Here is a 23,522-nt window from a genome sequence, read left to right on the forward strand (position 1 = left end):
TAAAGCAAAACTTCACGCATATGACACATTAGGGTGGCCCTTAATAAACGAAAGATGGATTTTGTACATTCTCATCCCCCAGTTTGGTGAACATTAGTAAAAAAAATCATCCTGAAAAAATTTTAGTTAAATCGGCCGCAAGCCCTCTGAAGTTTTGAGATGCATTTACAAGAGAAAAATGCATTTTTTTAAGTTTCTGTAAAAATTTTCCCATTAAAAAATTACATTTGCAATTTAATTTAAAAGAATAGAAATTTGTACGTAATTATCGTTCTAATGAGACATAAAAAACAGAAATTGGTCAAAAAATGTTAAAGTTATTAAAAATTCGCCAGGCCATTAACGTGTCTCAGGCAACTAGAACAAGAAATATACGAACAAACTTAACATATTTTGATAAAAATTAAAATAAAAGCTAATTTTTACTTAAAATATATCCATATTTACTTGTATATGAGTTTTTGTCTTCATAGGATACCGTTAACCTATTCGCAGGGATGACCAAAAAAAATATTTTTGTTTAACTGCAGTTTCAAAACTCCTTTTTCAAATTTTTAAAAATTTTGTTAAACAAATTTCAGAATTTTTTTATCATTTCATTGGGATTTATTGAGAATATAATAGGAAATAAAAATATGAAAAAATTATGAAAATATCTCTTCTAGTTTTTCCGTACCTGCGATTTAAATTTTGAAATTTTCGAGAAAAGCCAATTATTTGGCCATTTTTTGGCGAATGAGCTCTATTTCCTTTCTGTTATGAATTTTAAGTAAAACCTATTCAGAATATTATAGTCCAGATAATGCTAAATATACTCTGAAAGTTTTACTAAAATTGCAAAACGTTAAACCTTAAATCGTGAAGGTCAAAGGTCAAATTTTTCAATATTTGGAATTTCTAATTAAAAGATATAGAAATGTTATTTATTTTTGGTACGATTTCGATGAAACTTAGGAAAAATATTACATTAACTCTAGTATTTGTTGTCCAATTTTTTCCAATATTGGACTTTCCGAATGGACCACCTCAGACGTAGGCTTTGAGAATGCATTCCAAATTCAAGACTTAAACTCAGGTACACCTCTTCTATAGCCATGGGAAAGATTATGATTTATTTCCACTTTTTGTTTGAAATTCCCCCACAGTGCAGAGAGCGAATTACCCCGAAATTTATAAAAATTAGCAAATAAGAAATAAAAATCACAATCAATTGCTAATCAGAATAAAACAGAGAAAGAATTCATCCATATTCTCTTTATGCCGGCCACATACGTACTTAGTTGCAAATATCAAAGACAACCGGTTATTTTCAGCAGATATGGCAGAGTCCTTCATATTATCGTTAAAATGTTAGGTTAGTGATCAGATGACACTTCATGTTCTCTGAATGCCGACCCCTGACGTAGTTACAAAATTCACAACATCTGAAATTGCCAGCTGATATGTAACAATAAGTGATAAAAATGTTATTTTTGCATTGTTGAATTGTCAATTTCGTATCATTATTTTGTTTCTTAAACACTGATTTTCCAAAAATTTACATTTCCTAATTGTTTTATTAATAACTTTGTAATGAGTATTTAATTTGAGATCATTTACTTGTGACAAACATAAAAAATTTCCATATTTTCAGCATTAAAATTGTCTCAAATTTAGATCAAAGAAAAACACCGAAAATAAAATACGTTTTTTATAACAAACATGACATTTATTTAAAAAAAACTACATACAAACATATTAAGAAATCATTTAAATATAGGTATTTTCCAAAAAACTTCAAATAAATTAATAAAAAGTTAATATAAAAAACAACTGTTAACGTGAGAAAAAAATTTAAAAGTCGTTTGTTAAAGACAATTTATGGACGTACGGTGTCTTGAAACATGAACATTATTTTTGGAATTTTATGGTAACTGCTGGCTCAATAAGGAAAAAATGAGGTGATTTAAAAAATTAATAAAACATTTATTTGAAACATAATGTTAAAATAATTAAAAATGTTAATTATGCACCATAAATCAAAGATTGACAATAATAAACACATGAAATGACGAACAAAACAAAAAAATTATCGTAACTACTACCTACAACTAGCAAAGAAACAAAGAACATAAATTTTAAATCAAAATAAAATATGGACAATCAAGTTGAAATATTTTTTCTCTAAAAAAATATAGACAAGTTTTGGAAAATCTCAAATAAATACATTCATACAAAAAACCACAAAAAATCAGCATATTACCAAAATGGTTTTATTTAGTAACCATAATGGTGAATAGATAAAAAAAAGACCAAAGAATGAAAAAAAAAGAAATAACTACAAAATGTTTTTATTGTTTTGTCTGTTTATTTGTTTGGAACTGATTAATGTGTTTGAAACTGTATTTAAGATGCGCGCTGTGGAGAACACAGCCCACACTTAACAAATATTGACCAATCGTAAAACACAACTGTTGGCAATAACAATAACAAATAAGCTAAACAAAGAAACACAAAGATAGACAGACAAAACGAAGCAAAACTTATTGTAAATAAATATTTATTTACAGATACAGACAGACAGACGGAGTTATACGTTATTTATGGCTTTATTTAAAAAACGGCAAAACTACAAGAAATGATATTAGAAATATGTCTCTGAAATGTTAAATATGAAAATCTTAATAATATAATAAGAGCGAAATGTGTCAACGATTTTTTGTAAAAAAGATTTACAGACTTTTATTTTGGTTTTCCTATAACGGCATTAGCATTTTGTTTGGCTACAGTATTTGATCAAGTTATAAGCACGCTTTTAATATATTGTTATGGTTTTACCTTTTAAAAACGGTGGTTTATTTCCTTTAAATAAATCTTATTCTTTTAATTGGAAATAAAATGTGTAACAACTCTTTATTTATTTAAATTTATACAACAATTTAAATAGACACTCTCTTTTAATACACACACTTTATAATGCCCAAAATTACACTGGTAATACAGTTGCACAGTGTCATCTTCCAGTAGTTTCATGAATTATCTAACGGACAAATCTAGAATGTTCTATTTTCAGAGCTTTTAGCAGCTTTAATGTTAATGTTCGCAGTTTTAACCCATAATGTTGTTATACTTATAAACAATGTTAATAACAGCGCGTGTATCTTTTACACGCGATTTTTGTCTTTGTCATTTTGAAGGATACATATCGTCACCTAAAATGCAAAACAACGTAACAACAAAAATTTCAAAATCGAATATTTTATAGATAATGATGAATAACTTTAAAAATAATAAAATAAAACAAAATCTTAATTTATAAATGTGTATGTCATTCTGTTTAAAGATTGAATAGGATATATTAAGTTTATATCAGAGATACTTTTCATTTTGCAATGGTTTTTTGCACATAACTTTCAACATTTTAAAAATTATGTTACGTTATTTTGCACTTTAGGTGACATGTATATGTCATTTATTCTCACTTAGTTATTAAACATTATCATCGTGTAAACAACAAAGTTTATTTTTTTGCTTCGAAAATGTCAAATTTTGTGCCAACAAAGTGTCATGTGCGGGAAGTTTTGCTTTCCTTCATTAATTTGAAAAAAAATGTCGCTGCAGCATAGCGATTGCTCACCGAAGCTTATGGTTTCATCGGTTTCAATGTGCGAATGAAGGTTTCTGTGGTACAGAAACAGTGTTGATTTTGACACAGAAGACAAAGATCGCCCAGGTCAGCCAAAAAAAGTTTGTAGACCAAGAAAGTATCTTCATGGAGATAGTTGTAAAACTCAACAAGAGCTCGCAAAATCATTGGGAGCTAATCTAACAGCAATTTCACAACGTTTGCAAGCAGCAGGGAAAATGGATATCATATGAATTGAAGCTGAGAGACCTTGCAAGACGATGTCAAATGGATCAATTACGATACCCCGAAGCTTAAGAGATAGTAAGTGAAGCCCGACCAACCAGCCGAGTCTACATCAAAGCAAAATAATCATGGCGCTAAGGTAATGCTCCGTATTTGGTGGGAGCAAAAGGGTCCTATCTATTACAAGCTGCTGAAATCTAGCCAGACCATCACAGGGAACCTGTACCGAACGCAACTGATTCGTTTGAAGCGAGCATTGGCCGAAAAACGCACAGAATATGTGACCAGACATGAAACCGTAATACTCCATCATGACAAAGCTCGGCCACATGTTGCAATATTATATTTAATCCTTTAATTCCCAGTGGAACATAGGGCCGCATGTTGCAATACCTGTTAGAAACTATTTAGAAATAAGTAGTTTGGAAGTTTTGCCTCACCCTTTTTGTAGTTCAGACTGTGCCCCGGCCGACGACTATTTGTTTCGATCGATGCAGAACGCTCTCTCTGGGATAGGCTTCACTTCAAGACTGGCTTGATTCGTTCTTGGCCTCTAAATATTAGCGATGATCGTATGTATGATGCCCATTATTGCCGAAATATAATCGAAAAACTGTAAAAAAAACTTGTCACCTTTTTTGGTGAGAAAATTTGCGTTCCAACTACTTTTCTGTGCATTTTCAGCAGTAAAATTGCTAAACTTCTCGGGAATTCTCGAGATAAAAAACTGAACATAACGTTAACACATTGTCGCCAATTTCTAGACAATCTAGAGTGTTTGTTGTCAAAATCTAGTCGCTCATATTGTCATCTTAAACATAGTTTGATATAGGACATTCTAGAAACGAAGATAATTGTGATGGTATCAATATTTAAGACTTTGTCGCTTTCCTTGTAGCCAACAAATCTGAAATAAAACAAGATTCAAGACCAAGAATCGCTTATACATATTGCACATTTTGTCGTTTAAGACTTATTCGTCCTGTATTTAAATTCAAATATAACGGTTTTAACGGCTGGTTTAAAGTTGCATCATGTTTCTCAACCATTCTATTTCTGGAGACTTCGAATTGTAGACAATGTTATTTAACGGTCGATTAACAGCAGTTAACATACCTGTGGACATTATTACATATCTGTGAATATTGTTAACATAGCTGTGGAACATACAACTTTGAATAAAAGCTGTGAGTTGATCATTGTTTGTAAGTATGTTAACTAAATGTTTAAGCTGTTAACATTAACATTGAAGCTGCTAAAAGCTCTAGAATTCGAATATTCTAGTTTCGTCCGTTAAGAACTTTCATGATGCTACTCGAGGGAAAAAGGCTTTATGTATAAATATTGGCAGAGGTTGCAGTCGTTAGTTTGTTTATCATAGCCATTGTTTAAGTTAACATCAGCTGAATTCTTGTACATTTTAAAGAGTGTAATTTGAATGTTAACAAGGAGTTGTTAACATTTTTCAACTACTAAACTGCTTTTATTTGCAATCAAAAGTATTAGGTTTATTTAAAGGAAATAAACCACCATTTCTAAAAGGTAAAAACTTAATATTATAATAAAAGTCAGCATTTCAGAGTTTGCCACCCTCCTTGTCAACAACTGAGTTTGGTATAAATAGGACAACATTGTTCACGTTGTAACTTTGTGACGTTTTATAATTTTATAACCAACCGAGTTGTCTTCAACACTGATGCAATGCATCGTTCAAAGAATATCGCTCTCTTTGACCTCAAAAATTTCCAAAAAGTCGAATAAAAATACGTCTACAAAAATTTTGCCAAGGGGAACAACATTCCACATTTTGGTCCATCACTTATCCAATTTTGCTGATTTTCAATTGGAAACTGCTTAGAACAATAACGACATTTTTATTGATAATCTCTTTAATTTCAGTTGTCTATTTTAGACATGAGAGTGTTTTAAACAGACACATTAAATCGAATTTAAATTTGGGTCAAGAGCGGAAAATTTCTCAATGTTACAGGAAGGAAGGACAAATTGCTGTTGGTGAAGTGTGTACAAATTTTCATTTATGGACCTCCTTATTTATACACTTGCAGTCGTTCCAATGACACGATCTATCACTGTCTAAATAAAACAACAGCAAAAACAACAACAATATAATAATAATTTCTGTATTATATGACTGAGATTCAGAGCGTATCGTGATTATTGAGATCATTCGTTTGTATACAAAATGAAATGGTTTAAATGAAACAATTAAAAATACATTTGTTGTTGCTAGTTATTTTAATTTGTTATGGCTGTTGCTGTTGTTGTTTTATCTCTTTCAAACGCCATAAACTATGCAATGGTGATATTTTTATTGTTTTGTGCTAAAGATGTTGGCCATTCTTCTTGTAGTGGCTTCTCAACCATTGTTATTTTATTGTATCGTAAATATGTATTTAAGAAGAAGATGAGTTGAAGCAGCCAGTCATACCATATTTTATTTATACAATAAATTTATTTATTATTCTAGTCAAGCTGTATATAGTTGAGTTATTTAAGCATCTTTTTATTGTTGTTTTTTTTTTAGATTTATATGTCTGCTAACTGCGTCCGTCCATGTGTTCAGTTTAGTTATGTGTGACCATAGTAAATGGCTGACAGTAAGACAGACAGAGAGACAAGAGTTGTTTAGGCTGGAAATGGAAATTGTATTGAATGTTTTATAATTTGTTGAATTTTTATAAGTACGAGTTAAACAACATGTTTTACAAAATTTTTGTGACAAATAAATAACTATTGAATGTTAATGTTGTTGTTATAAAATCATATTAATAAATATGTATAGATTAGTTGTTGTTGCTGTGGCCATGTCCATTTAAATACTGTGGGAAAATATCAGTTTTTTATGGCACTAAAAATAAACACATGTTTTGTTTTTTTTTGTTTTGTGATTTAAACATTTATAATACATTTTATGTGGTATTTTGTTCAAGTATTAAATTGATTTAAAGATGATTTTGTTTTAATTATTTAATTTATTAGTTGTATTAATTGTTGGTTTTTCTGTTTTGATTTTTGTCTTTTTAGAGTAATCCTTATGGCCTAAAGGATTCTACCACCGGTTCTGATATGACGGCCTGGACTTCGGCTGGTTTACAACCCACCACGGGTTATTATTCATATGATCCTATGTCTGCCTATGGGTAAGTTTTGAAATGATAGATTTATATTGCAAATTTAATAGATATATGGATGTAATTGAGAATGATTTACTTACTTAGTTTACTTTTTATTCACCCACATTAAAGTCAATATTTTATATCCGCTTAATGCTAGATAAGGTGTTGTGGTTTTTTATAATTTCAAAAATTTATATTGAATAAATAGAAAAATTAACCAGCTTGCATAAATGTCAGGTTTTATACACATGCTGACTTATAAATTGACAAATAAAATTAATACTTAATAATTAATACAAATAAAATAAATACTCACATGATGATCAATGCAATTTTAAACCATTTTTGAAGCACTTTTTTAATGTTTTACACTTTTTTGGTCATCGAAAATAGTTATCCCTCCAATTAGCTTTTAATATATAGGACTCAAAAGAAGAGTCATAAAACGGTAGTATGATAACGAGCCAATTTGATGTTTCGTGTTTCCCAAACGAGAGTTAGCATTGTCGTGGTGAATAACGCAGTGATACAAAAGGGAATGAATACAATTAAGAGTGTTATATTCGGCTGTGCCGAATCTTGTTTACCAACCATCAATATGTGGACCTGCTAGCTCCTTTCTTTTGTGCCCTGCCATGGCTAGATCGCCTTAAAATCTTATGTATACCCAGATATATATATACAGTATGTCAAGAATGAGTTTTCACATTAAAAAAAATATATTTTCGACTTTGATAGCAAGAAATATACCACTTATTATTTCGATATATAAACTTTTTTGGATTATTATGAATATACACAGTATATATAAATCGTATATATGGAAAAAGTTCAAGTCCAATGTAAAAGAAACGAACAAGAAGTGAAAATAAAATACTATTTAGTTTTGGTAGTGTCAATTAACTCTTTTCACAAATTACAAGAAGTTAGTTTTAAGTAATTAAATAACTAATCTATTTACTTATTTGGCAATTTTACTATTTGGTATGACCACGCTTAGGATATACCACGCAATGCAGATGATTTTTTGTTTTTTTATATGTCATAGTGTTCCATTTCTTTTGTAACTCTTCTAATTTTACAGTATTGTTTTTTGGTTGCCTTTTAGCGATATTTTTCTTTAAACACACACTAAAATTTTCAGTTGGATTGACGATGAGACCTTTTGCTGTCATGTCTATAACATCGCACAAATTATACAGAAGCCACATCCCCACTATATACAATTTAAGTTTAGATAAAATTTGTATTGTAGTTTATTGTCCTGATAAACCCAAATTTAGTTGCATTTCTTAGCAAATTGTTCTTCAGAGTGTTTCAATATTGTTCCGCGACCATGATTGTTTCAGTAAAACATAAGTCTTTCAATCCTTTGCTTGAGATATACTTCCAAATCATAATCGAAATTTTAAAGGAATACCTTACGTCAAACTCTACACGCAGAGAAAAAATATAATTGGGCATTGTTACTGTAACCATTTATATAGTGTTACAAGTTTTTTAACTATATTATAGTCACAGTAACCATTTACATGATTGTGGTAACCATAATATGGTTAACTTACGATTCACATGATTGTCTCAACCATATATATGGTTACAGTAAATATATATATGTTTGTGGCAACCATATTTATGATGAATAATTTTATCATAATATGTTGTTCTCAGATTATGATAAGCCTTAAGCCGAGAGCACCATAATATAAATGGTTCATCATATAAATGGTTGTCACAAACATATATATGTTTACTGTAACCATATATATGGTTGAGACAATCATGTGAATCGTAAGTTAACCATATTATGGTTACCACAATCATGTAAATGGTTACTGTGACTATAATATAGTTAAAAAACTTGTAACAATATTGAAATGGTTACAGTAACAATGCCCAACTATATTTTTTCTCTGCGTGTAGATGGCACTTTGTTGTAATACAAGATCATTTAAGTCTCGTCGCATAATATAACGTCATCCCAGTAATCGACGCGAAGAAAAAACGCTTTTCTACATCTGGTGCAGAAAGCAGTAGTTTTTTATATGTTACTCTGTTTGAATATTCGTTTTTTATTATGGTCTGTCTAACTGTTTCATGGGAAATGACTACATCACATTCTTCTTTAAGTTCCCTCGGAGGAGTTCTGGTTGAAATCTGAGCGTTTTAATGAAGTTGTCTGACATTAGGCGCTCAGTTATTTTAGGTCTAGGGCTACCACTACATTTTAACGCTCCTCTACTCTCATTTCTGCTCGTTCTCAAACACTATAAATTATATTTCGTGTTGCCAAAAACATCCCCAACAACTCCTGTATACTTTTTTCCAATTGGCAATTGTAGTAAATTAGCAGAGTCACGTTGTAAGATATTCCTCTTCCTGGAAGTTTTCTTAACAATATTTTACATAATGATGATCACAAAACAAAAAATCGATCGCGAACTAACTAACAAATTTATAGAGAAGAAGAATACAGATCATAATTATCTGTAAATTACCATTGATCATTAAGTGTGTACCAAAAAGCACAAATAAAATTGGTTGTGAGAAGACTTAATTGACACTACCAAAATTAAGTAATGTTTATTTTTGACTTTTTTCCGTCTATTTTACATTGTAATTCAACTTTTTCCTTATGTAAGCTTTGTATATACTCTATATATTCATAACAAACCAAAAAAATATATGTAATGAAAGAATAAGTGGTATTTTCATGTAATCAAACTCGAAAATATAAATTTATTTTCAATGTGTAAACTCATTTCTGACATACATATGTTACAAACGGAATGGCAAAATCAATACAAATCCCATCTTTTTTATGGTTTGTATAAAAATATGTAGCAATTCTTTTTTTAATGGAGTCCATAGAACAATAATTTTTCCGTGGATGAACAATTTTTCGGTTATTTAATTTTTAATTATTCTGTGTCAACTGATTTTTGGTTGCTGGTATCAAACAAATCACAACGAATCTGTTGTATCCGTGCAGAAATAATATTATGACTTTAAGAAGAAATTACGGACCTTAGTCTCAAGAAGGTTTGTTAATTTTCCCAAAGAATGAAAAGAAACGAGGACTTTTTGAAAAACATTTAACAATAAACTTTTATTATTGTTTTAAAAAACTACTTCTAATCAAATAGTTTATTCAAAAATTGATTTTGGTCATTGGAACATTTTCATGTTCGGCTCTATCTCCATATATTGACAAACTCTAAAAATGTACCTTGTGATTGCTTAGGAAAATGTTTTCATAAATAATCCAGATTTGAACATTGAAAATAAATTTAATGAGATATTGAGCCCATTTTAGTGGAACAAGTTAATGATTTCATTGAACTGTTGAATGTGACTTCAAGACAAGGCCAACTGTATTATTTCAGATATTTTAACACTTTGAACGTACTTTTGAAATATCTTCGCCAAAAGTCAAATGTAGAGTATCCCAAACCGAAACCGAAAACCGGTTTTTTTAACATTTCGGTTTTTTGACAAACCTATTTATGAAAAACTTTGATACCATTTTTAAAAATATTGATATATTTTATAGAAAATTTTAGCATTTGACAGCATTTCTTAAAAGATATAAAATTATTGCATACAAAATTCAAAAATGCTAAATTTCCATTAAATATAAATTTAATATAAAAAGATATAAATACGTTTTAACGGGTCTTGCAAGATATAACCGAGCGTTGTCATGATGGAATGGGCGTTTTTGGGTCAATGCTCGCTTCAAAAGAATCAGTTGTGTTCGGTACAGATTCTATGTGATAGTCTGGCTCATAACAAAATACAAGGCATTACCTTAGCGCCATGGATATTTGACTTTGATGACGATTCTGCTGATTGGTAGGTCTTCACATCCGATCTCTTACGCTTCGGGTTATCATCGCAAGTAATGTTTCGGTGCAAAAATAATTTTCTATTATAGCGTTCAAGTATCATTTCGGAGATGCAAAATCGTCATTCAAGGTTTAACGGCCTCAATTCGTTTGGTACCCAATTACGCTGCTTTTGGATGAATCCTGCTGCACGCAAATATTTTGAAAAGGTCTTCAACCTTTTTTGGCTGACCTGAACGATCGTTGTCTTCCGTATCAAAATCACCACTTGTGAACCGCACAAACCATCATTCGCACGTTGAAACCGATGGAACACATTCATTCACATTTGGTGAGCAATCGGTGTGCACAACTTCCCGCATATGACGCTTTGTTGACACAAAATTCGACATTTCGAAGTAAAAAAAACTTTATAGTTTATTCTATAATGTTCAATAACTTAGTGAGAATAAATGACACATAAGTTATTAAAACCAAAATCTATTGCGAATCCCGCATTTTTAAGTCATATACCCAATAACATCTCTATCAAAAAAACCTGCATACGCTTCTAAGAGAACTGAAGAAGTAGGATTGTCTCAAGATTTATTAAGTAAAGCCACGAATGAAAATTATTTACCAATATATTGGAGACAAAAGGGCAATCAATATAATTTTATCCATAGTTGTAAATGACGAACTTTTTACAACTATTCTGTGAGGAATTTGGCAAACGAATTTATGGAATTAAATAAAAATTTAAGAAATTATTTACTATGTCAGTGCAAATAATCATCTATATTTAATTACTTTCAAAATGAACTTATCAAAAATATAAATTGCGTGTTAAGCTTTTAGAATTTGTTTTACGTGACCCATCATTTAAGTAAGTGTATTATGAGGCAGTAAAATTATAACAAAACCATCAAAATTCACTTGAGAAAATACACTTATGTCGCTCATACGCTAAAATGTAATTTTGTTTTAAATTTTTGTTCTAGTCAAGGACCCTTAATTAATGTTATGATGATACTTTTTGCAAATAATTAAGTATAATAAGCTGTAAACTGTAAACAGTAGCATATGCTTAGATGATAAGGTAAAGTTCGACCTAATCAGAGACCGAAAATAACGGGTTCACTTTCATTTCAATGGTAAATTCTCATTCGCAGCCATTTAAAAATAAATTGTGATATATCACTGAGAGTGTGATTTATTCGAAAACATTTTAAGTTTGGGCTTGAGAGAAACAGAAAAGAAACAAACACAAATAATCTGGATGAGTGATTTATAATTTATTTTTTTCGTAAAGGTCAGCTTGTGACTTTTATTTGCGAACATGAAAAATAAATCGCAAAAATGCATTTGATGCAAATCAACGCTTAAATATATAAAATTTATCAAAAGATTAATAACAATTTAAAAAAATTATCATTTCTGTTACTCAGACTTCATACTTATCATATTATTTCCATAATTTGTTAAAAATTACTAACAATATGTTATTGTATGTAAATTAAAGAGAAAGTAACAGTTATTAAGAACAAGAACATAGGAATTATTTATTTCACACCAAATCTTTAAAAATCAACAAAAACGAATAAAGATCATACCAAACCATTTAAATAAAAATCATTTTATAACTGTTATTTTCAGTGATTTATTTTTATCACAAAAATATATAAATCACAATTTGGGTTTTTTGGTATATGGACGAGTTATTTTCGACCTCTGGACCTAATATTTTTCTAAAAGTTTGTCGAAACATAAGCATTTAAATTGTGTTACAAGATTTTTAACTATATTATAGTCACTGTAACAATTTACATGATTGTGGTAACCATAATATGGTTAATTTACGATTAACATGATTGTATCAACCATATATATGGTTACAGTAAACAAACATATGTTTGTGGCAACCATATTTATGATGAATAATTTTATCATAATATGTTGTTCTCAGATTATGATAAGCCTTAAGCCGAGAGCAACATAATATGATAAGTCCTTCATCATATGAATGGTTGTCACAAACATATACTTTTTTACTGTAACCATATATATGGTTGATACAATCATGTTAATCGTAAATTAACCATATTATGGTTACCACAATCATGTAAATGGTTACTGTGACTATAATATAGTTAAAAAAAACTTGTAACAATATTGAAATGGTTACAGTAACCATGCCCATCTATATTTTTTCTCTGCGTGTAGGTACATATCAAAAACGTTTACAGATTGAGTGTTAAATAAGACATTAATTGTTTTGACTTCTAATAAAATAACTAGTTATATAACCTGACATTTTGACTATATTATAGTCAAAATGTCAGGTTAGTTACTAGCACGCAGAGATAAAATATAGTAGCACATGTTTACCATAATCATTTAAAAATTTTTACAAGTTTTTTTTAACAATATTATGGTCTCTATAATTATGTATTTATGGCGTTCATTGAAAAGAAACATGTGTCATAGATTACTGCTATGAGCCAACATGACTTTTCCTATTCAGTCGCCAACAGGCTTTGAAGGCGGTAAAAAATCAAGGGCCAAACAAAAATCCTACCGCTAAAAGATGGAATCCGTGTGGTCACATGAAAATAATATCGAGGAAGTTGTGGCTCAGCGATGTTTATGGGATAAACCAGCATCCCAGCATCGCTGAGTATAAACTTCCCAAAGATATTTTATGGCATGAGGTCGCAGATTCCATCCTGGTAAACTTGAACTATTGCAAAGGAAAATGGGCAAATATCCGCACCTCTTTCAATTGCAATTTGGAAAAATTCAGAAGAAAAAAATCGGGCCAAGGCACTGATGAACAATTTCAAATTGTTTGTGTCAAATTATTTGACATTTCAGGCAATGTCTAACAACGGATCTGAGTAAGCCTGTGGTGGATCCACGTTTACGAAACTGTGAAAAAACTCGCCCATGTCGCTGTTGCGAAGTTGTCACACGATTCCGTTTGTGCTGGATTGTGAGCAAAAGCTTTCTCATACCGAAGTGATCATTCAAAATTTAAACCACTGAGCCACGTGAGATGTCTATTGCGACCACAATCTCTCGCACTTTCAATTTCCGATCGGCCAACACCTTAATGTTTAGGATGTAGAGAAATGAAATGAAATTCGTATAAGGTTTCAAGTAAATTTTTAAGACGTTTGACTAAAATAGATTATAAATTATTATACTTCTATTGGAGACACTTTAAACTTTCCTTGGTCTTTAGTAGTCACATGATTTTCGTTCTTAAGCAAAATTTCATAATGTTCCGAATTTGATGTTTTGATTGAAAGTCGTTTGGAAAAATTATTGTTTATAAACTCTTGCTAGTGTTTCTTTGAGATATTTTTCTCCAAATTTTGGTTTATAAATAAATTTATTATTGATCGAAAAATGTGTTATTCTAAATTGAAAAAAGGTTATTCATTCGAATGAAAAATATTTTTCTTCCCTAAAGCTGAACTTTCTAATAGATATAGTGAAATACTCGTATAAGACAACTGGAAAATCGTAAAATACTTGCTTTTATTTGGCAAAAACAGAACTATTTTGCTTAAAATAGTTTTAACTAATGTACAATTTCATTGATTCTTTGTGTACAACGTTGTAATTATTCTAGTGTGCAATTATGTGCTTATCTAACTATCAAATATATAAGTAGTTATACATCATCTAATAAATGAGTACTTATTAAACTACTTCCAAGTAATGCTAACATTATGAAGTGATTGCAAGTCATTACAAGTCTTTCTTGGAATTCTATTTAAGTCGCATACTTTTTCCATAGAATATTTCTAATTTAATTGCAGCAATAAAATTTAATTTTTACATTTAATTTTTATCTTCTTTCCCAAACTCGCCTTGCTACATTGGCCACACTTTGCCACTTGTAGTGTTTTTTTGACTTGAAACAAGTGTATATTGGTTTTGTCATGGCTATTGTTTAATTTAATTATTTATAATGTTAACAAAACTAATGCGTATCTTTTGTACGATTTTAAACCATAGACATCAGCTTAGTAACCGCGAACTCACTCAAACACTTAAACGCACATACAACAAATTTTATAGGAAATTCAAAATAATTATAGGTTTTCAGTTATTTTTTGCGCAAAAATATATACATATATACATTTAGCTGTTCATGAGTTTTGTTTAATTTTAGTAGATTTTATTTTTGTCCAACAACAACAACAACAGCAACAACCAAAACCGAAACCTACTATTATTTACCCCTACTGTACTGAACTGACTGACTATGATTGTTGTTTTTACTTTATTTTTTATTTTTTATATTTTTTTTTTCATTGGGATCTAGACGCCTTTGCTCTTGTTTTGTGTTTTGTGAGTTGTGTGTGAACAAGTATTTGATTTGTTAACAAGATTACACAGTTTAAAACTTTAGACTCGTTCAATTTTATATAGAGATTGTTTTTGTTTCAGTATTGCAGTTTTTGTTTTCATAATTTTACACAATTGCCACCCACTTTAGCTATCGTTTCCATAAATTGTGCAGTCAGTTGTCGTTTTTGTTTTAGTTTTAGTCTGCTTCATAAGCAAATTATAGAGTTGAAATAATAAAAAAATATAGCAGATTCGTGCAACAGTAGCGCAACAATAATAACCGCCATCAGCAAAAACAAAAAAAAATAAATAAAAAAAGAAGAGAACTATTAACTCGTTCACTCACTCGCTCATTCGTTCATTCATTCTTACAATCACTCAACTGATTCGCATTCATTTCTTACAAATGTTTGTCACACATGCAATGTTATGATTTTTTTTAAAACTTTTATTTGTGTATGTGTTTGTATATTCCTGTAGGTGTATTTTTTTATAAAAAAATCAGTTTTTAGATTTCATATATTTTTGTTTTAACTTTTGCTTTAAATCACAATCTACCTTGTTATAATAAATGGTTAATGCTAAAGATTAAGACACAAACTTTTGTTAGCTTTTAAGCTGAACAAAAATGTTTGTTTCTCTATAATTATTATTGGAGGTTTTCAAAATAATTTCAATTTTATTGTTATTTAGTTTGGGGTTTTGTTTAAATAAAAGTTATTATTAATAAATATAAATGTAATTTGGTTTGGAAGCTTTTTCAATATATATTGAGGCGGTGACGTATGAGTTATAAACTAATTGAGTTGTAATACAAATCGATTATACGACATACAACAAAATTAGACCTGTTCAAATTTGAACAATATAATAAAATACATAGTTACAAAAGGAGTAGCTAAACATTGCCTACGGAGATGTTAACTTAAAGCGGAAATCTGGAAATCTTTTCGGTGTAAATTCATAGGAAACAACATAACACGAAATAAATTATTAAAAGTCAGACTTAAATAAATTATTAAAAGTCACCAAAATTAGTACCCAGTAATCGTAAGGATTTGCATAAGTTGTTGTTAGTAATATCGGAATGATGTTATGATTCTAACACGAAACTATTGACAAGCTATAGCGTAGTGCAAAACTATGGGCAAAAGTAAATGAGAATTGTATTGAATCTGTTTTTGTTGCATGTTTTTTATAATAATCACAAACTGCGAAGTCCTTTGGCCTGTCTGCAGAAACATCTGAATTGTTTTGCTGGAATCGAACCTGCCATCCTCAGGCAGACAGTATAGCACACTATCGTCTAGTTCCTTGGTAGGCAAATAGACACATTTAATTTGTGTGCATGTATGGGTAAAAAATAAAATATCCGCAACAGCATCAAGCAACTGAATGAAATAATTCGCACACCCAGTTCAAAAGTGACACAACTCAAAATTTTAAATTTTCAGAAATCGAAAATAAATATACACCAATTGAAACATAATGAAAGACATTAGTGTTTTTTTAGCCATAGTTAACAACAACAGAATACACTGATATCTTTTGTATAGATAAACAAGTGTATTGTGCATAGTTTAAGCGTAAAATTAATTTTTCGGGTTTATAACCCGACAAATTAATTTTGAGTTGTGTCACTTTTGAACTGGGTGTGCGAATTGTATTTTGACGCTCTATTAGCTCTACTACGCTCTACTGTTTGCATTCATTTGCGTTGTGTATGTGTAAATTGGCGCAAATCTTCGTAACCTGAACAATATGAACGCCTACCAAGGATGTAGTTCATATCCAGCAAAAACTCTATTTACCTAGTAAGCCAGCAAGTAATATTTTAGCTAAGTAATAAGTACTTATTATTTGACTGAAACACTAGTTATTTTTGTTCGAGATTTGATAAAATTCATGCATCTTGCTTACAAATGTACTCACCCCATGAACATGTAACTAAAAAAATAGAAAACAAAAATTGCCTTTTGTGGGAATCGAATCGATTGTTTTTTTTTTTTTTTGTTTAGTGGTCCATGTACTAGTTATTTTATCGTAACTTAACAATGGTTCCACATAAACATATAAATTAATATAATATGAACAAAAAAATGAATGGCTACGACTGGAGTTGAACCACTAATCAGTTTTTCAGTCAAAGCTGTGCTAATTTTTAAAGTTCATTACCAACTTGTATCGAATAATAAGTACCTACTCTACTAAATAAAATAATAGGCTGGGTAACGACCACTCATTACAAAATAATGTATGTGGTAACTGGGTAACTAGGGTAGGAACATTTATGTGATATGATACTGTCAGTTTAGAATCGAGCCACTCATTAAACTAAACTTGTTCATAAAACTTGTTCTAAGCAATGCCATTATTCAGTAATGTCAGGTCGTTACCCAATTTTTGTTGGACTCTTTTTAAGATTTTTTAAATTTTGCCAAGGTGGAGCAGGGACTATCCTTTTGTGTTAATTATAAGAGTGTGTTACAAATGCTGGGTTGTCTTTTTCAGCCTCATTGATTCCTATTTGTAACTGATTAATTGATCAGAGTAAAATAATTTTTGAACAGATATATTTCTTAATTAATTTCTACAACAGTTGACTAAATAGTCGTGGAAAAAATTTAACGGAATCATTAGTACAGGTAAGCCTCCATTTATGCGGTTTGTTGGGCCCAAACAAATTGCGTGTAAATCAAATTCGCGTAAAACGAGGTTCTAATTTAGAACGAAATGCTTTTGTGGGACGAATATTTTTTTATTTCACATAAAACAATACATCAGTCACATAAAAAAAAATAAATTTTGACCTAAAAATCGCTTTAAATTCGCTTCTGGCTTTTTTCCGTTTCTTGTTGTTTGAAAAACGTTTCATACTATGCAATGCATTTTTTAACAAAATATTCAAATGAATTTAAACGATTGTACAAAGGATAATTTTCAGCAGAAAATGCAATCAACTCTTGAGTCATTTAACGAAGTTGTCTTAATTTAGCAGAATCAAAATTGTCGGCTGTGGAATTTGTGCATCTTCGGTAGACTCATCAGATTCTTGGGCTATTTTGATAAAATCTTGCTCTGTTGGATCTGGCGTATAGTTAATCATTTCAAGAATATCAGTCTCGTCGAAATTTTCATATAATTCTGATATCAAATACTTCCGGCCGCAGCTATTTCCAACAGCCGTTTAGTGTAGACGTTTTTAGATCGTTCATGGATTGCGAAGCAATTCCAACAAAATGTAAAATTTAAAATTCTTTCCATAAATCTTTTAAACTTCTCATCCAAATAATGTTGCCATTATTTGGTTGCCGCGTTATATAAAAATCGTGTAAAAAAAAGTAGCGTATTTAAAAAAAATGGTTGCTAATTTGAGTTCGCGTTATATCATATTCGTGTAAATAAAGTACCGCGTAAATGGAGGTTTACATTTGTACAATACAAATTTATTTAAAGTATTGGCCATTGTTAGCTATGACATTTTCCCATCTTTCTGGCAACATATGGATCCGCACCAAAAGAGCTGCTCATCTTTTGAGGCCAACAACGAATCAAGCCAATATCGGATACTCTGTTCTGAAGTGAAGCCTAACCCAGAGAGAGCGTTCTGCATCGAGCGAAACAAATAATTGTCGAACGGGGCAAGGTCTAACCAATTCATTCTAAATGGTTTTTAACAGGTACTGCAAAAATGTGTTCGAGCGTTGTAATGACTGGCCGCATATTCTCGGAGTTTTTCGGCCAATGATCTCTTCAATTGTATTAGTTATGTTGGGTGCAGGTCAGATGTCCCTCCAAATACAAAGCATTATCTTAGCGTCAGGGATTTTTGGCTTTGGTGTCAATTCGGCTGGTTGCCAGGCTTCACATACGATCTCCTGTGCTTCGGGTTATCGTAATTGATATATTTTTCATAGCAAGTAATGATTCGGTGCAAAAATGATTTTATTTTAATGTGTTCAAGCAGCATTGCAGCCTAGTTGGCACAAAATTCGACATTTTCTAAGCAAAACATGTAAGAAAGCATGATCGGGCTTGCAAAAATATTTTTCTTTTAAAATTTCAGTAATTTATTTTCGGTAGAGGTCCTTAGATGGGAGCTATGACTAATTATGGGCAGATCGTCATGAGATTATGTCGTGTGATTTATGTCTATATGAAAGCTATTTTTGTTGAATTTTATGTGTATATCAATATTTTTAAAAGATTTATGCTCGTTAAAGTGATTATCGGAAGCAGGCCTTATATGGGAGCTATGACTAATTATGGACCGATCATAATAAAATTTAATGACATGAATTCCATACATAAAAAACTAATTTGGAGCCAAATTTGTGTTGATACCAATATAAATTAAACATTTATGACCGATAAAGTCCAATTTTGGGAGAACATTTGTAAGGGAGCTAAGTGAAATAATGGACCGATTTCAGGCAATTTCAATAGGCTTTATCCTTGGGCCGAAAAAATACTATGTACCAAATTTGATCGAAATATCTTCAAAATTGGGCACAAGGTTTACATGGCCAGCCAGACGGACGGACGGACAGACATCGTTTAATTGACTCAGAAAGTGATTCTATGTCGATCGGTATACTTTAAGGCATTGGTAGGCGTTCATATTGTTGAGATTACGAACATTTTCGTGAAATTACACGTACACAACCCGAAAGTAAACAAAACACACAGCAAGAGCGTAAAAAATACAAATAACTCATTTAGTTGCAAACAATAGAGCGTAAAAATACAAATATTTCATTCTGTTGCTTGAAGTTGTTGCGAATTTTTTATTTTTAACCCATACATGCACACAGACTACAATTTTTCTTCTTGCACTTCCCTGCTTTAAGGTATACAATAGTGGTGTAGGGTATAAAAACATCACATAACACTAAGAAAAATAATACCCGGGAATTCTCTCGCAATTTCCCGGGATTTCGGGATGGAAAATTTTTTCGGAATTCCCGGGATTTCATGTTCAAAATGTAATTTAATGATTAAAACCTCTAATGCTAAAGCATTCAACAAATGGTGTGAACAAAATATTATTAAAAGTAAACTTATTTTATTTGAATCTTAACATACTATGGTACACATATAGAAAATACAAATGATTACTAAAATATTGCTAAAATCAAATTAAAATAACAATCATTTGTGTATGACAACAATATATTGTTGCAAAGAGCACAGTGCAGTTGTCTTATACATGCCGAGTCATGTTTTTTCTCTGCGTGTACATTCATGTTTCAAATGCATCAACATACCCAGACGTATGATTATTATGCCTTATTTAAATTTAAATATTAAACATACGCTCCATTTAACACACAACATTAAATTCTTTAAAGCTTAATTTAAAAAATTCTTACACCATAAAACTGCATAATAATTTTTCACACAACGTAAAATAAAAATTAAAATTCTCGCTACAATGTTTATATATTTTTTTTTGTATCCTAAAGATAAAGACTTGCAAACAACACAAACATTTTAAATGCATTTTGTATGAAGTATGTAACAAAAAAAATTAAAAAACTAAAGCAGCTAGAGAAATATTATTAAAACCCAAAACGCATAATAACCAGCCAACAATGGCCAACGTCCTTGCTAACGTTTTACTGATACCGTTACCACTCTATAAGCCATGAAAAAAAGAACTTTGTAAAAACAACGGCAAATAAAACAGCATCGGCAACAGCAAATAACATCTTTTAACAAGAATGTTAAATTCTGTGCACATACTGCGGTCTTCCCAGCGACTATAAAAAATCTCATGAAAAATCAGCGATTAAATTAAAAAACCACAGAGAAAACCAACAATAAAAAAGAAACAACAAGAGTTTCAAAAAAAGAGAACAAAATAAGGTTCATTGCAAAACTAAAGCGGTTTTTATCTTGCTGCTGGGATTTAAAGGATGTTGTTTAAACACTTGCTTAACTATGGTTGAGATTTAAAGCAATCATATCTTTAAAATAAAGCTTTAATATAATATTTAATTTATTTTGTTTTGTTTTCTTTTATTTGCAGTTATGGTGCCTCTTATGATTTGGCTGCTAGACGCAAAAATGCTACACGAGAATCCACTGCCACCTTGAAAGCCTGGCTAAATGAACACAAGAAGAATCCCTACCCCACCAAGGGTGAGAAGATTATGTTGGCCATTATAACCAAAATGACTTTGACACAAGTGTCAACGTGGTTTGCCAATGCACGAAGACGTTTGAAAAAAGAAAATAAAATGACTTGGGAGCCAAAGAATCGCACGGATGATGACGATGATGGCATGAATTCCGACGATGATAAAGATGACAAGGATATGGATGATGGCAAACCGGCACAGATGCATGGCGGAAATTCACAAATGGGCCAAATGAATTTGGCAGCAGGCAGAAAAGGTCAGTACAAACTTATACTCTCTTTTCTTTTCTATAAAACACAGGTTTTTATTAATTTTTGAATATTTTAATTTTAATCCAAATAGATCTTGATAAAACTGATGAAGAGGACCACCTCAAAAATCCAAATCATCCGGGTGATCTAAGAATGAGTTTAAACTTTCCGGGTTCCGGCTATCATGGCTCTAGTCATCCGCATGGTTACCATCCCTATCACCATCAACATCCGGCTTATTATCAACACCAGCAATCGATGTTTTCCTCGGGTTATGCTCATGCTGCCGCCGAAAGTTTGGTTAGCAACAAACACGATAGTAATGAGTCAAAAAACCCCATGAGCCGGGACTGTGGCGTACCAATTCCAGCCAGCAAGCCGAAAATCTGGAGTTTAGCCGACACAGTCGCCAGCAAAACACCACCACCACACTCGGCAGCTTTCATGGCCCAACAACAGCAGCGGCAACAACATCACCAGCAGCAGCTGCAACATCCCATGCAGCAGCTGCAGCAAATGAGCAGTTTAATACCGAGCAGCTCACAAAATCTCAGCACCAGCAGCAGCAGCAACAACAGCAGCAGCAATATGATGAGTGGAAACTACAACATAAATCCTTATACACGGGGGCCCTCTACAGCTTACGAGAATTTTCTAGGAGTTATGGCTACCAACAATATCACAGCCTACAACAGCAGCAGCAACAACAACAGCAGCACCACCAATCCCAGCAGTCACAACAATCATCACACCAACAGCAACAGTTCTCAGCAGCATACGCCCACCACTCCGCCTATTACAGCAGCGGTGGCGGCTTCCTTAACAACCACAGTCCCAAACTCTCATCTTACCCAGCAGCAGCAACAGCATCTTCATCAACAACAACAACACCAGCAGCAGCAACATCAGCAATCGCAATCGACCCTGCAACGGGGGATGGGGTTTCCCGAAGCCCAACCCGATACTCCACCCCAAACTCCACCGAATATGAAAGTACCGAACGTACAATTGGCCACGAATCTACTACTTACCGCTACGCAAGCCCATATGACCGCTACCTGCCACAACATCAACAACACCAGCACCAACAGCCACCACATCAATAGCCACAGCAATAATAATCCCTATAACCTGGCCTACTCTCGCTCTTACGATTACTCACCGAGAGATGAAAACTCAAGTGGCAGCAGTTGTAGTTCCGGCTCCTCGAATGATCAAGAGCAACCCTATAAATCTATTTTTAAAAGGTGAGTTGTTAAACAAAAGAATCTTATACATAATTCTTGATATAATGAAAATAGAATATGGTGTTCCAAACTACTTTTTTCAAAAATGTTATTTATTAAAAATTGTTATTGAACATTTATCATATTTCATATTGTTAATTAACACAAAATTATCTTTTGTTTTTATTTACAGCCAACAATTATCAGGAGCTGGATTTGTACCACCAGTTTAAGAACTGAAAAAATTAAACAGAAGCTAGAAATGCATATTCAAAGCAAGTGTTTTAAAAAGGTTAGTATCGTAATTTCTACTACTAGTTACATGGCAACCGAATTTCCTTCCAATCCACTATAGGTTAAACGGCTACCAAAACTGTGCTAAAGTCCAATTTTTCAAATGCAAATATTGTACTTTTTTTAATTCCATTTGGTAACCAATACTCCAAATTATCTAAGTCAGCTTTTTGTTTTTGGTAAATATTAAGTTCCGTTTGACAACGCGCAGTCAAACACATTGCATTGTAATCACTTAATAAATTTTGTTGAAAAGACTGTATTGCTTTCAAAGTTTCAATTGCATGTTTAAATATTTTCGCGAGTTATAAAGAAGAAAGTGAAAATGGAGAACAATAAATTAAGTAAATAGGTAAGGTTTTTTGTTAAAAATGTGATAAAATTGCTTAATTTTTTAAGCTCCGAATTAATATTAATATTAAGCTGTACCTC

At 31.4% G+C, this 23,522-nt stretch overlaps 1 protein-coding gene across 1 annotated transcript in view; it reads left to right on the forward strand.

Annotated features, from left to right (window-relative positions):
- ara (araucan) overlaps nt 1–23,091 on the forward strand; it is a 71,197-nt gene extending 48,106 nt beyond the window's left edge. Inside the window, exons 3-6 of the mRNA XM_065504671.1 lie at nt 6,896–7,011; nt 21,208–21,575; nt 21,662–22,817; nt 22,990–23,091. Coding sequence (XP_065360743.1) covers nt 6,896–7,011; nt 21,208–21,575; nt 21,662–22,817; nt 22,990–23,029 — 1,680 coding nt within the window. The 3' untranslated portion in view covers nt 23,030–23,091. The remainder of the gene's footprint in view (nt 1–6,895; nt 7,012–21,207; nt 21,576–21,661; nt 22,818–22,989) is intronic.
- The last annotated feature ends 431 nt before the right edge of the window (nt 23,092–23,522 follow it).

The sequence above is a fragment of the Calliphora vicina genome, chromosome 3 (assembly GCF_958450345.1).
Source record: "Calliphora vicina chromosome 3, idCalVici1.1, whole genome shotgun sequence".
Lineage (NCBI taxonomy): Eukaryota > Metazoa > Arthropoda > Insecta > Diptera > Calliphoridae > Calliphora > Calliphora vicina.